General features: G+C 34.9%; 1 protein-coding gene across 1 annotated transcript; it reads right to left on the bottom strand.

Moving 5' to 3' along the window:
* Positions 1-1,952: 1,952 nt before the first annotated feature.
* LOC145637305 (cysteine-rich receptor-like protein kinase 15) lies at positions 1,953-5,193 on the bottom strand. Its single transcript, XM_081688769.1, has 7 exons — positions 4,416-5,193; positions 3,960-4,079; positions 3,444-3,628; positions 3,103-3,313; positions 2,770-3,007; positions 2,395-2,545; positions 1,953-2,291 (listed from the first exon to the last, which is right to left on the bottom strand). Exons 1-7 carry the CDS (start codon positions 5,191-5,193, stop codon positions 1,953-1,955), a joined length of 2,022 nt encoding a protein of 673 aa, XP_081544895.1.
* Positions 5,194-13,857: the final 8,664 nt, after the last annotated feature.

Below are 13,857 nucleotides of genomic sequence, written 5' to 3' on the forward strand. Positions count from 1 at the left end.
AGAGTTTTAGGGTTTTAATTTTTTGGTTTTTGCTTAATTTTCTCTTTTTTATGCTTTGTATTCTCCCTTTGTGAGAGTCTATCCCAATTTATTTATTTTTTATTTTTTTTATTTTTTTTTGGATTTTTCTCTATTTTTTGGGATTTTGATTCTTATCTATGGATGAGAATTTTAATTTTAGAGTTTTAACATTTGCAAAGATGATTTGGATTATTTTTATAGAATTAGGATTTGTCATCAACTTTATGATTGAATCGGAATATCAGCACAGATTATGAAGACATCGAAAATTACTGCACACGTCAAGTTTGAAGCGGTGTGGTATTGGGGTGCGAGTAAACGCCAAATATACAAATTATTATTGTTGATGTTGTATGACTAATTATTAAGGGTAATGTTATAGGGCTATGTATAAGTATTAAAAATACTCTTGAAAATTGTAAAAAGGTAGAAAATTTGCAGTATTTTGTATAATATATATTTGTTTTAGGAAATTTTGTGAAAAACTACCTATTATAGTCCAGAATTTGCGAGAAACTACCTATTAAAAAAAATGTTGTAATTGACTACCTAATTTTCGAAAAATGTTGTAATTTACTACCTTACGCCGGATTATGAAGGACTTTGACCAAAGTTCTTCGGTGTTGACTTGGTCACGTGACACTTAATGACCCTTTTCTTTCACCAAGTGTCACGTGACCAAGTCAACGCCGAAGAATTTTGGTCAAACTCCTTCATAATCCGGCGTAAAGGTAGTAAATTACAACATTTTTTAAAAAATTAGGTAGTCAATTACAACATTTTTTTTTTAATAGGTAGTTTCTCGCAAATTCCGGATTATAATAGGTAGTTTTTTACAAAATTTCCTTTGTTTTAATATATTTTTTTCTTGTTAAAAAAAGATAAAAATGATGAATTTTGCTACTCCGTAACAAAAATATTTGATGATGAAGAAGACGTCCCGAATTTCTGCACTGCGGATCTGTTCATTAAAGTTAGGTATTGGACTAATCTTTTCGACTTATCATTTAGTATTTTCAATTTTTGATATTTGAGCTGTTAAAGATTTAGTATTACGGATTACTCTATGTAATTGAAATGTTATTTGAAGAATCGTTCTTTTTCAGCTTTAATTCGTGTATGAAATTGAAACATTGTAGCCTGTAAAGATAAGAATTGAAATTAGGCTGTTATTCTTCCTTTTTGTCTAATCTTAATTTTAATTTTTGATTACTAAAAGCCAACCCAATTAATGTGAATTATAAATTGAGCAAAAGAGGAAGTTATTATCCATTAATAATATAATATTGTATAAATTAGATTTGGAGGCATGTATAAGATGATAATTTTGGGAAAAGCTGAAGTTTATATGAAATCATTTCCATCATTTTCCAATAAACATTAATAATTGGAGTAGTAAACAAATCTACCCTTGTATTCCCTTTATCTGCAATTCCTTAATTTTGCCTTCATTTGCGGTGTACAGATCATACTGTATGATCAATACTTGTTCGGTTGTTCTTGATATTAATTGTTATTGCTTCCATTTGATATTCAGGTTGGTGAGGCGAGTGGCTTACATGTATGGCTTTATGCTGTTCAGATCTTATTTGGTTGAAATCTGAGGTAAACTTATAGACTTTGATTGTATAATGTGTTTTTGTTGTGTTAGCAACACCGTGCTATTGTTTTCCTTCTTTAGTACGGAGTGTGATCTTATTCTTGTAACACTTTAACATAATCAGGCATAAACATTTCAACTTGAATGTACAACATTTTAAGACTTGCTCAATCAACTTTAGACAATTTAACATAAAACGAAGCCTGAATACAGTTCCATAACTCTTTCTCAACCATAGTTTAGCAAATAGCAAATGACATTGTTGTTTTTGTGTGTGTGAGAGGGGAGGGGAATAGCATAGGAAAAGTTGTTTCTTGCTGTTAAGAGAATGTCAGCGTGGGTATAAGTCTGTAAATTGCACAGTGGAGTTCCCGCTATAAGGTTGATCACTTTCAAGACTTCGATATTGGCCTTGTTCTCCTGTCATGTGCTCACTTTGCACATTCGTGTCAGATGAAACTGCTGAATGGCGTGGTGGAAATTGGATATCAGAGGAATTGTTTTGTAGAATGAGGAGAACTGATTCCATTGTTGGTCTACTTGGAGGGTCATCTTGAACACAAAGTAGCCCTACTTGGATACATCTTAGGATTTCGGTTCTTGGACAGTTGTTCCCTAGTGATGGGTCAAATAATTCTGAAATAGTCCCTGCATTCCAAAGTTTTCGTGCCTGGAACAATGGGAGTATGGGACACACATATTAGTCATTAACCTTATTGTAAGCTCATTTGAACCAAATACCGCCCAAGAAAACAGAAATTAGGGACTCTTACATAGTTTATAAGGCTGTCATGCCCTAGTGATCGAATAAACAAATTGTTGCTTTGCCCACTTACGATCTCCAGAAGCATGACTCCGAAACTGTAGACATCTGATTTGATAGAAAATACCCCAGCTGCTGCATATTCTGGAGCCATGTATCCGCTGCAAAACATTACCTATCAACATTATTAAGGTTGCCATTATTGAAGTAAATCTCGTATTTGTATACATGAATAACATGATTAGAATGTGGGAGACCAATATTAATTTTTGTGGATTTCTCAAGCACCTGTTATGCATTTAGTGGTAATATTAAACTTTCATGTAGTATTTGATGGCTGAAGAACAGCATCATCAGAAATATAAAATAGATTTTTATAGCTTACAATGTTCCAAATATTTTGGTAGAATTGGCCTGTGTATGGTCCATTTTCACAAGCCTTGCCATGCCAAAGTCTGCTATCTTTGGAGTCATTCTTTCATCCAACAAAATGTTGCTTGACTTTAAGTCCCGGTGTATAATCTTGACCCGAGAATCTACATGAAGGTATAAAAGCCCTCGTGCAATTCCTATTATGATTTTGAATCGTGTTTCCCAATCCAGATACTTACGCTTGTTTGGATCTACAAGATGTTCATAACCATGAGTGAAATCGAATAATACCAGAATAAGTTAGTACCTTATGCAACCATGAATAATGTTGAGTTAAAAATAGTACCAAATAGGAATTTGTCCAAACTCAAGTTTGATACAAATTCATAAATAAGCAACTTTTCTTCGCCTTCTATGCAGAAACCCAAAAGTTTGACGAGGTTTCTGTGTTGAAGCTTTGCCAATAATTGGACTTCATTGGTAAATTCTTTTAGACCTTGACGAGAGTCTTCTGAGAGCCTCTTAACAGCTACTTCCTGTCCATCTGGGAGTTTTCCCTGTTTTAGGCATTTGGAAACTCATTAAGTCTTAACAGAGAACTGAGCAACCATTTTCAGCCTGGTATTTAAAACAAAGCAAAAACATGATTGTTGATATTTTGTTTTTTGGAATTCAGAATATTAATACCTTATATACAGCTCCAAATCCACCTTCGCCTAGTTTGTTGTCCATGGAGAAGTGTTTTGTAGCGAATTTAATTGTTTCCAGATTATATTGCAATGATTCTGAAGGGTTGGATTGCTCAATGTTCGATTCATTGCTGCTAATGACAGGAATCACAGGATCATTGCTTACTGTGGAAGGATCAAGAGCTGTAGAGGAAAAGGGGAGAAAATAAATTCCATTAGTTGGAAAACAATGAATGCAACTTGGAAGCTTAGATTAACTAAAGGCTTTACCCTATGTGATATTCAAGAAAAACATGTAGTTTTTATTGGCTTAATATTTTATGAAATATGAACGGGTATTCTGTTATCCTCTAGCTCTAGGTAAGCAGTTATAAATTTGTAATCCTCTCTTGGATTGTGTTATTTACGTGACTGGTCTCTTTTACTCGTCTAGCAAGTAATTAGTATTAAAGTTTTTACGGAGTATGATTTAATATATCAGAATAGGAAGTCTAGTCTGTTGAGTAACAGTTACCTATAGGCCTCTGATTTTTCTTCCTCTTATACACGTAGAATGCGAGGATACATAGAAGCAATAATACAAAGCCAGCAACTGGAGGTGCAACTCTTATCACGTAGAATAGTACACCCTTATCTGCAACATAAATTGTAGGAAATGGTTAGGAATACGAGGAAATGTGTAATGCTTTTTATGTGACTCACTTGTGTTTCCTTTGGGATGAGGACTACCCTTATTATCATTGGGCTACCCTACCCAATAACCAAGTCTAACTTATGTATGCATGGTAAAAAAAAATTACTGACAAAGCTATAGTTTGGTTCCTTAGCAGAAAACCTTTGAAAACATGACTGAAGGTGCATGCATGTATGATAGGGGGATGGTAAGGAAAATGATTATAAATGAGGCATTTTATGGGTAAAACAATCTGGCAAAGGGATCTCATTTTCTCTTCCTTTTGTGTAATATTACCTGTTGATGAGGGTGGAGCCAGTTGGTTGTAGAAAGGCGCCATATCGTACCTCATCTGGCAATTAGTCCTGAAGATCTTAACCGTCACTCTCCCTCCGTTGCAGCAAGAGTGCATATCTCTAAATATACGATGCAAGCAGCGGTAACATGGTGGACCAATAATATCAGGTGAGCACTGGACAAGACTGTATAGGGTTGGATATGGGGGAAAAGGGGCCTCTCCCGTTGCATAACCATGGTAAGCTTTGTCGTAAGCTGCCTTCTGAATAAGGCTGGTCATGCTTTTGAGTACCACCTGCTGTAACTCATTGGGATTGGTTACATTTTCATAGCTGGTCGACGATGACTCATTAGAGTCGTCTTCGTCCAGACCAAAGATTGGCCTGTTTGCATACCTTAGAGTGCATTCCTCATACCAGACAACAGCTTCTTTCTGATTCGTGCAGTTTCTTATGATCCATTGCGCTGCTGCCTGTACACAATCACGACATAAGTCAGGACTGATGTCACGTCTACAATAGAATGTGCCATAGATTTTGTCGGGGCTTTCTCCCCTGGTGGCTTTATAGAAATCAGATCCGGAGGCTTTTCCACCGAGTTCTGTGAGGAGCTTAACGAGGCTCCCTCTGTATGAGCTGTTCTGCGTATAGTTACCCCTTTCATTGTCACAAATGGTATAGAAGTAATTGGGCTGGGAAACTGCAGTAACATATTTCAGCAGTAGGAATACAAGGAAGATTAGTTGGACAGATTTTGAGATGATATCAGATAGTTCCATTTGTTTCATATGATAATAATAAGGCCTTATTCAACCGTTTTTCTTATAAAACTTTTGGTGGTTTGTAAGTCATATGATTATATGAACATAAGTTTGGCCACTTCAAAGCTTATAGTGTTGAACATACGTGGTATCAACTTCGTTGAGACATTACCGAGTGCAGGTACGAACTGTTGATGACTATAAATAATGAGATGCTTTCGTCTGTTTGACATGTGTCTTTCTTAGTTTCTTGGTTATAGTTTTTAAATACTAAGTATAAATATCATGCAAATTCCTTATTCTAGTCATTGCTTGATATTGGGTAACTTTTGGTGTTACTAAGATTTCTTAAACCGAATAATATCATAGAGTTCTGAAAGGTCAATTGGACTAAGTACTGCATATATGCCTCAAATGGCTTTGTTCTTGAGTTAGAATGAGCAACATTTGACTTTGACTATTTAGTTTGTACTATTATAATTAAGGGTCTACTTGTAATCAGTAATTAACAATATCAACTTGATTAATGTAGTGGGATCAGTATTGCTGTCAATTGATTGTCCAGTGTTTGATTATTGATTAATAATATTGAAATTCGAATATACGAAGTAATAATATATGTTTAAGCAAAATAAAATTCACTAAATGGATAGTAGTTTAATGACACTTGACAGTTGACACATAAAAATTAATAATTCCTATTATGATCTATACTACTATTTGAAGTTAATGACACTACTCATATATGTAACCATTAGTCCATTACTATAGAAATGATGTACCACTAATCCACTATGCAACTTCGTTCTTCTTATTAGCTACTTCCGTGTTCTGTTTATAAATTGAATCTCGGACTATGTCCTACAGAGTAGTCCTTTTAGCTCGTGCAACTTGTTAAAAGTAAAGTCTAAACTTTTTTTATTGTAAGTTTTTTTTTTAGGAAAATTGAAGAGAGTATAATGACATTGAATTAATCTTGATAAGTTTATATTAATTAAGGCATAGTAGTAGTAGTGACGCAGGGATCCCGTCCAAAAACCAAATAAAGAAAAATAATAATAAAAAAAATAAAAAAATAAAAAAAAATAAAATAAAATAAAAAAAGAAGAAGAAGTAGGGTAATATGAAAGGAGCTTAAATTATTTTATGGAATAAACATTAAATATACACTAGACAACCGTATAAATTTTGTCATAAAAATAAAATACTAGTTTTGCTAATTTACGTCTATTTTTGTCATAAATTCCTAATTTTATACAATTTTTAAGAGTATATTTAAGGTTTATACGTATAGTATTACTCATAATACATAATTACAAATATTATTGGTCAAAGTTGTGCATTGACATGTGTGTCAGTCAAAGTATTGCGATTATTATGAAACGGAGATAATACAAACTAGGGTGACTAACGCCCACGATGAGAGCGCCATTGCTACCCATTTACGGGAGCTCTTTTAGTTGTTGACAATGACAACATAATGTAAACAAATATTCTTAGGGGTATAAATGCCATACACTATTCTTTTTTTTAAAAAAAAAATACAATTATCATTAAAGAGGGCAAATAAGTAAATTAACATTTTAGAGAGTATAATTAACCAAACATTATTCTTTAGAACTACATCACACAAGGAGGTTTCAAAAAAAAAAAAATCACATAAGGAAGTTCTAAAGGCAATTAACATCATATATATCAATTGGGGTATATAGACAAACAAACATTTTAAGGATATAATTTTTCACACACTATTCATAAGCAATTTCTCATACTTTTTGAAAGCTAGGTAATTGTTCAAACATTTTTTTTTAGAACTAAGTCACACAAGGAAATTTTAAAGGCAAAGTACATCATATTAATAGCTATAATAGGGATATATAGACAAACAAACATTTTAACAGTATAAATTGTCTACACACTATATATTCATGAATACTTTCTCATACTTTTTAATATAGAGTAATATTATATGTAGCCCTTAAGGCTAAGTATACTCTTAGCCCTAAAGGTTATGTACAACCTTTTTTCTATATTAAGGGTTTGTTTACATTTACTGAAATGAACTGAACTGATTAGAGCTGAACTGAACTAAACTAAACTGAGCTGAGCTGAAATGAATATTTTATGAGAGAGAGAAATTAGGAGTTGAACTGATTGGAGCTGAACTAAACTGAACTGAAATTAAGTAAATGTGAACAGACCCTAAATCTAATTTCCCAACAATTTAATTCCGAACGTTGTATTCTCCAAACAAATATTTTCTCCAACCAAATATTCATATTTACCAAATACTCTGCGTCATAGAAATAGACCAATCTTAGGACTTAATCTGATTTACTGAATGGAGCTTAATTGAACTATATTAAACTAAAATGAGGGTTTGTTCACTTTAGCTTAATTTCAATTCAGCTCCTAATTTCATTCTCTCATAAAATATTCATTTCAGCTCTATTCAATTTAGTAAATGTGAACAGGCCCTGAATAGACCTGAAATAAATTGTTTATGAGAGAAGGAAATTAGGAATTGAACTGAAATGATTAAAACTAAATTGAACCAAAATGAAATAAACTGAACTAAAATTAAGTTGAAGAGAACATACCTTATTCTATTTTCAATCCGACCTACAAATTACAATTCCCTTTCTCAATTCTCACAAAATAAACAAAACAATATAATCTCCCACCTCCTCAAATCCCTTGGCCTTTCGCGTCCCAATATCCACATAGAGCTGTCAAAAGTTGATCCGACCCAAAATACCGACTCAAACCCGATTATTAACAGACCCATCTAAACCCGAAAAAATTGTGACCCAAACCCGACCTGAAACCAACCCTAGACCAGAGTTGACCTGAGTACGTGAGACCCGAACCCGAACATGAACTGACCTGGAGATGACCCGACCCGAATGTAACCCGTAAATTATTGACCTGAACCGAACCCGACTTGAACCGAAATTGACCCAAACCCGTTTTAACCCGTCAAAACCCGAATTTAACCCGACTTGTTACTAACCTGACCTGAATTCAACCCGACCCATTCCTAACCCAACCCGAATTTAACCAACCTATTACAAACCCGACCCGAAATCAACCTGACTTATTATTGACCTGACCCAAATTCAACCCGACTTGTTATTGACCCGACAGGAATTTTACTAGACCTATTATTAACCACACCCAGAAATTCAACCCGATCTGTTACTAACCCGACTCGAAATCAATACGATTTGTTATTGACTCAACCCGATTGTATCCAAACCGATTTCAAATCACCTTAAATGCAATTTAGACCACCTTATTATTGTTAATCAAAGCATTTTGTCTAAGGAGACTATGTCGGTCTAGGGCAGCAAAAGAAAGGAGCATCATCCTCAAATTTAAGAGTTAACTATAATATATATTTATTGTATGGTCAAAGGAGATAGTTATCTTCCTAAATTATAGACTATAGTTCCTTAGTATATTGCCATATATATTATAGTCAAAGGAAATAATTAGCTTGCTAAATATGATAATTATCTATTTATAGTTAGTTGAACAAAAATATGACCTGACTTGGAAATAACATGACCTGATTGTAACCTGTAAATTATTGACTTGAACATAACCCGACTTGAATCCAAGAATGACCTGACTTGGAGATGACCCAACCTGAATATAACTCGCAAATTATTGACTTGAACCGAACCCGACTTAAACCCGAGAATGACCCGACTTGAAAATGACCCGACCTGATTATAACCCGCAAATTATTGACTTGAACCGAACCCGACTCAAACCCAAGAACGACCCGACCTGATTATAACCCGAAAATTATTGACTTGAACCGAACCCGACTCGAACCCGAGAATTACCCTAACCCATTTTAACTCGTGAAAATCCGAATTAAAACCGACCTATTGTTCACCCGACCCGAATGTAACCCCACCTGTTATTAACCCGACCTAAATCCGACCCAAAAAGATAAGAAGTATGACCCGACGTGACCCGACTCAAGCGTGACCCAACCAAAACCCGACCCACATTGGTTATGGAATTAATCCGAATTGACCCGACCCGAGTTTACCCGACCCAAACCCGACCTGTTTACTCGAATTGACCGCTCTACCTGAAACCTCCAAAATTTCTCAAAACGCGTGGATATTAGCCTTGAATTTTGGAAATTTTTGACTTTTTTTCGCCCGGAAATAAAAATTGCCGAAATGTTTCCCATGATACCTAATACCCTCCGGGAGTCCAATTGGGTGGGTGAAATCATCCAATTTGCCTTTAAACGGTCAATTTACAGGTTTACAACTAGCACCGATTTCATTAACTCAAGCCTACAACGAAAATTTATGACAATATATAATGATCATTTATGGTTCCAAACGACATTATATGACCCCGAGATGTATCCCTTAAAATCTTATTTCTTTTCAACAAAGGGCTTCGAAACCTTCAAAATTTCTCAAAAAGCATGGATATTAGTCTTCAATTTTGGAATTTTTTGACTTTTTTTCGCACGAAAATAAAAATTGCTGAAATGTTTATCCATGGTTCCTATTACCCCAGGGTGTCCAATTGGGTGGGTGGAACCATCTAATTTGCTTTTAAACGACCAATTTACCGGTTTACAACTTGCACCGATTTCATTAATTCAAGACTACCATAAACATTAATGACAACAAATAATGATCATATATGGGTCCAAACGACATTATATGACCACGAGATGTATTCCCTAGAATTTCAAGACTTTTAGACACCGGGCCTCGAAGACTCCAAAATTTCTCAAAAAGCGTGGATATTAGCCTTCAATTTTTGAATTTTTTAACATTTTTTCGCTCGGAAATAAAAATTGTCGTAATGTTTACCTTGGTTCCTAATACCCTCCGGCAGTCCAATTGGGTAGTTGGAACCAACTAATTTGCTTTTACCGATTTACAACTTGCACCGATTTTATTAAATTAAGCCTACCACACGAACATTTATGACAACATATAATGATTATATATGGTCCCTAATAACCATCGGGAGTCTAATTGGGTGGGTGGAACTATCCAATTTGCCTTTAAACGACCAATTTACCGATTTACAACTTGCACCGATTTCATTAACTCAAGCCTACCGCGAATATTTATGACAATATGTAATGATCATATATGGTTCCAAACGGCTTTATGACCCCGAGATGTATCCCCTAAAATCTCAATACTTTTCGACACCGGGCCCCGAAACATTCGAAATTTTTCAAAAAACGTGGATAATTACCCTTCAATTTTGGAATTTTTTGACTTTTTTTTCGCCCGGATATAAAAATTGCCGAAATTTTTACCATGGTCCCTAATACCCTCCGGGAGTCCAATTGAGTAGGTGGTTTACAACTTGCACCGATTTCATTAATTCAAGCCTACCACGAACATTTATAACAACAAATAATGGTCATATATGGGTCCAAACGATATTATATGACCCCAAGATGTATTCCTTATATGCTATAATTTCAAAACTTTTCGACACCGAGCCCCAAAGACTCCAAAAATTCTCAAAAAGCGTGGATATAGCCTTCAATTTATGAATTTTTTGAAACTTTTTCACCCGCAAATAAAAATTGCTGAAGTGTTTACCATGGTCTCTAATATCCTCCGAGAGTCCAATTGGGTTGGTTCAACCATCCAATTTGCCTTTAAACGGCCAATTTACCGGTTCACAACTTGCGCCGATTTCATTAACTCAATTCTACCACAAACATTTAAGACAACACACAATGATCATATATGGTTTTAAACGGCATTATATGACCCCGAGATGTATCCCCTATAATCTAAAGGCTTTTTGACACCGGGCCCCGAAACCTCTAAAATTTCTCAAAAAGCGTGGATATTAGCCTTCAATTTTGGAATTTTTTTGAATTTTTTCGCTCAGAAACAAAAATTGCTGAAATGTTTCCCATGGTCTCTAATATCCTCCAAGAGTCCAATTGGGTTGGTGGAACCATCCAATTTGCCTTTAAACGGCCAATTTGCCGGTTTATCATTTGCATGGATTTCATTAACTCAAGCATACTACGAACAATTATAACAACATATAATGATCATATATGGTTCCAAATGACATTATTTGACCTCGAGATGTATAGCCTAAAATATCAAGACTTTTCTACACTGGGCCATGTAAACTCCAAAATTTCTCAAAAAGCGTGGATATAACCTTCAATTTTGGAATCTTTTGACTTTTTTTTGTCCGGAAATAAAATTTGGCGAAATGTTTACTATGATCCTTAACACTCTAAGGGAGTCCAATTGGGTGTGTGGAACCATCCAATTTGCTGTTAAACGACCAATTAACCGGTTTACAACTTGCACCGATTTACCGGTTTACAACGACCAATTTAATTAACTTGCACCGAACCCGACTTGAAACGAAATTGACCCTAACCCGTTTTAACCCGTCGAAACCCGAATTTAACCCGACTTGTTACTAACCTGACCCGAATTCAACCCGACCCGTTTCGAACCCGACCCGAATTTAACATAACCTGTTACAAACCCGACCCGAAATCAACCCGACTTGTTATTGACCTGACTCAAATTCAACCCGACTTGTTATTGACCCGATCCTAATTTTACCAGACCTATTACTAACCCGACCCAAAAATTCAACCCGATCTGTTACTAACCTGACTCGAAATCAACATGATTTGTTATTGACTCAACCCGATTGTTCCTGACTCGATTTCAAATCACCTTAAATGCAATTTAGACCACCTTATTATTGTTGATCAAAGTATTTTGTTTAGGGAGACCAAGTCAGTCTAGGCCAGGAAAAGAAAGGAGCATCATCCTCAAATTCAAGAGTTAAAATATAGTATATATTTGTTCTATGGTCAAATTAAAGGCGATAATTATCTTCCTAAATTATAGGCTATAGTTTCCTTGTATATTGTCGTATATATTATAGTCAAAGGAAATAATTAGCTTGATAAAAATGATAATTATCTATTTATAGTTAGTTGAACTTGAATATAACCTGACTTGGAAATGACTCGACCTAATTGTAACCAGCAAATTATTGACTTGAACATAACCCGACTTGAATCCGAGAATGACCAGACTTGGAAATGACCCGACCTGATTATAGCAAATTATTGACTTGAATCAAACCCGACTTAAACCCGAGAATGACCCAACCTGATTATAATCCGCAAATTATTGACTTGAATCGAACCCGACTCAAACCCGAGAATGAACCGACCTGATTCTAACCCGCAAATTATTGACTTGAACCGAACCCGAGAATTACCCTAACCCGTTTTAACCCGAATTAAATCCGACCTATTGTTCACCCGACCCGAATGTAACCCGACCTGTTATTAACCCGACTCAAACCCGACCCAAACCCGATAAGAAGTATGACCGGACGTGACCCGACTCAAGCATGACCCAACCCAAACCTGACCCGCATAGGTTATGAAATTAATCCAAATTAACCCGACCCGTATAGGTTATGAAATTAATCCAAATTGACCCGACCCAAAGTCAACACGTTTACGCGAATTGACAGCTCTATATCCGCATACCAAACACACCGTCAGAAGTCTCAGAACATCTTAAAGCCCCGTTCAAGTCTCCCTACTAGCACTGTAGCACACGAGTGTAACAAATGACACGACGTGGGTAATTCACCTAGAAATGTAAACATCATTTTTTTTCCCAGTCGAATTTAATTCTACAGTATTATTTTCAATTCCAAAAATTTTATTGAGAAGAGTGTCATGAAATTGGGTTTTGCTTGAAGAACCAATTTAGGGCAGAAATTCCTCAAAATTTGCTCTTCAATTCCACAGTTCTGGCACAGCGGCCCAACAATTTGTTCAGGAAAGATCTAAACTTTCTTCAGTGGTGTTCATAATGAGGTAATTTCCACTTTAATTGTACTAAATCAGTAAATCTCCGTTTTTTTCTTCTTTAATTTAATTTTGCCGCAATTCTCTTCTTGAAATTGAGGTAGTAGTTTAATTTTAAATGTTAATTGCACTTGCTTGACTGCTTCTTGTTATATTTAATAATAATAATTGTTAATGGTATATGCTTTGGTTATGTAAGTATGTTATGTTACATTTGATTATATGATATGCTTTAGTTATGTTTAATTATAATGTTTATATGGTTAATTGGTTAATGATCTTGGTATTTGATAATGCTTGGCATAAAGTCATAAATAGACCAGATTACATTTTATTGCTTTCAATTCTACTGACCACTGACTTAGAACCGAAGATAGTTGAACCAAAGTTGTAATCGATCAAATATAGGCAATCCAGCTTAATAGAAGAAACATAGATGTCAACTACGTAGTAGCTTAATTGATTAAAGTGTTAGGGGTAATGCCTAGATAAAAAAAAAAGCTTTTTTTTTTTTTTTTGGAAACAATTCCATTTTCGATATAATGATGTATAACCATTAACACTTTTGGAAGTATAAAAATGAAATACAATAATCATTTTAATTTTTTTGCTTGTAAATAAACTTGAATTTAGGACCAACCCTAAGCTGTAAAATCTCTCTTAAATGATTGTAATTGTAATGTTTGAAGGTTATCTTAGGAAAAGTGAAAGGTAATGCGACTGTCATAAAAGTCCTTTTGAAATTAAACCGGAATATGTAGTGTTGGGGTGATTTTGAGAATTTCCTCTGTGCT

Source organism: Chenopodium album, chromosome 6 (assembly GCF_948465745.1).
Source record: "Chenopodium album chromosome 6, dcCheAlbu1.1, whole genome shotgun sequence".
NCBI lineage: Eukaryota > Viridiplantae > Streptophyta > Magnoliopsida > Caryophyllales > Amaranthaceae > Chenopodium > Chenopodium album.

Coding starts and splice junctions, on each gene's coding strand:
- LOC145637305 (XM_081688769.1), bottom strand. CDS start 5,193: ATGGAACTATCTGATATCATCTCAAAATCTGTCCAACTAATCTTCCTT. Junction 3,629..3,959: donor GAAAAATCAGAGGCCTATAG/GTAACTGTTACT, acceptor TTTCCTCTACAG/CTCTTGATCCTTCCACAGTA. Junction 2,292..2,394: donor ATGACAGCCTTATAAACTAT/GTAAGAGTCCCT, acceptor CCATTGTTCCAG/GCACGAAAACTTTGGAATGC.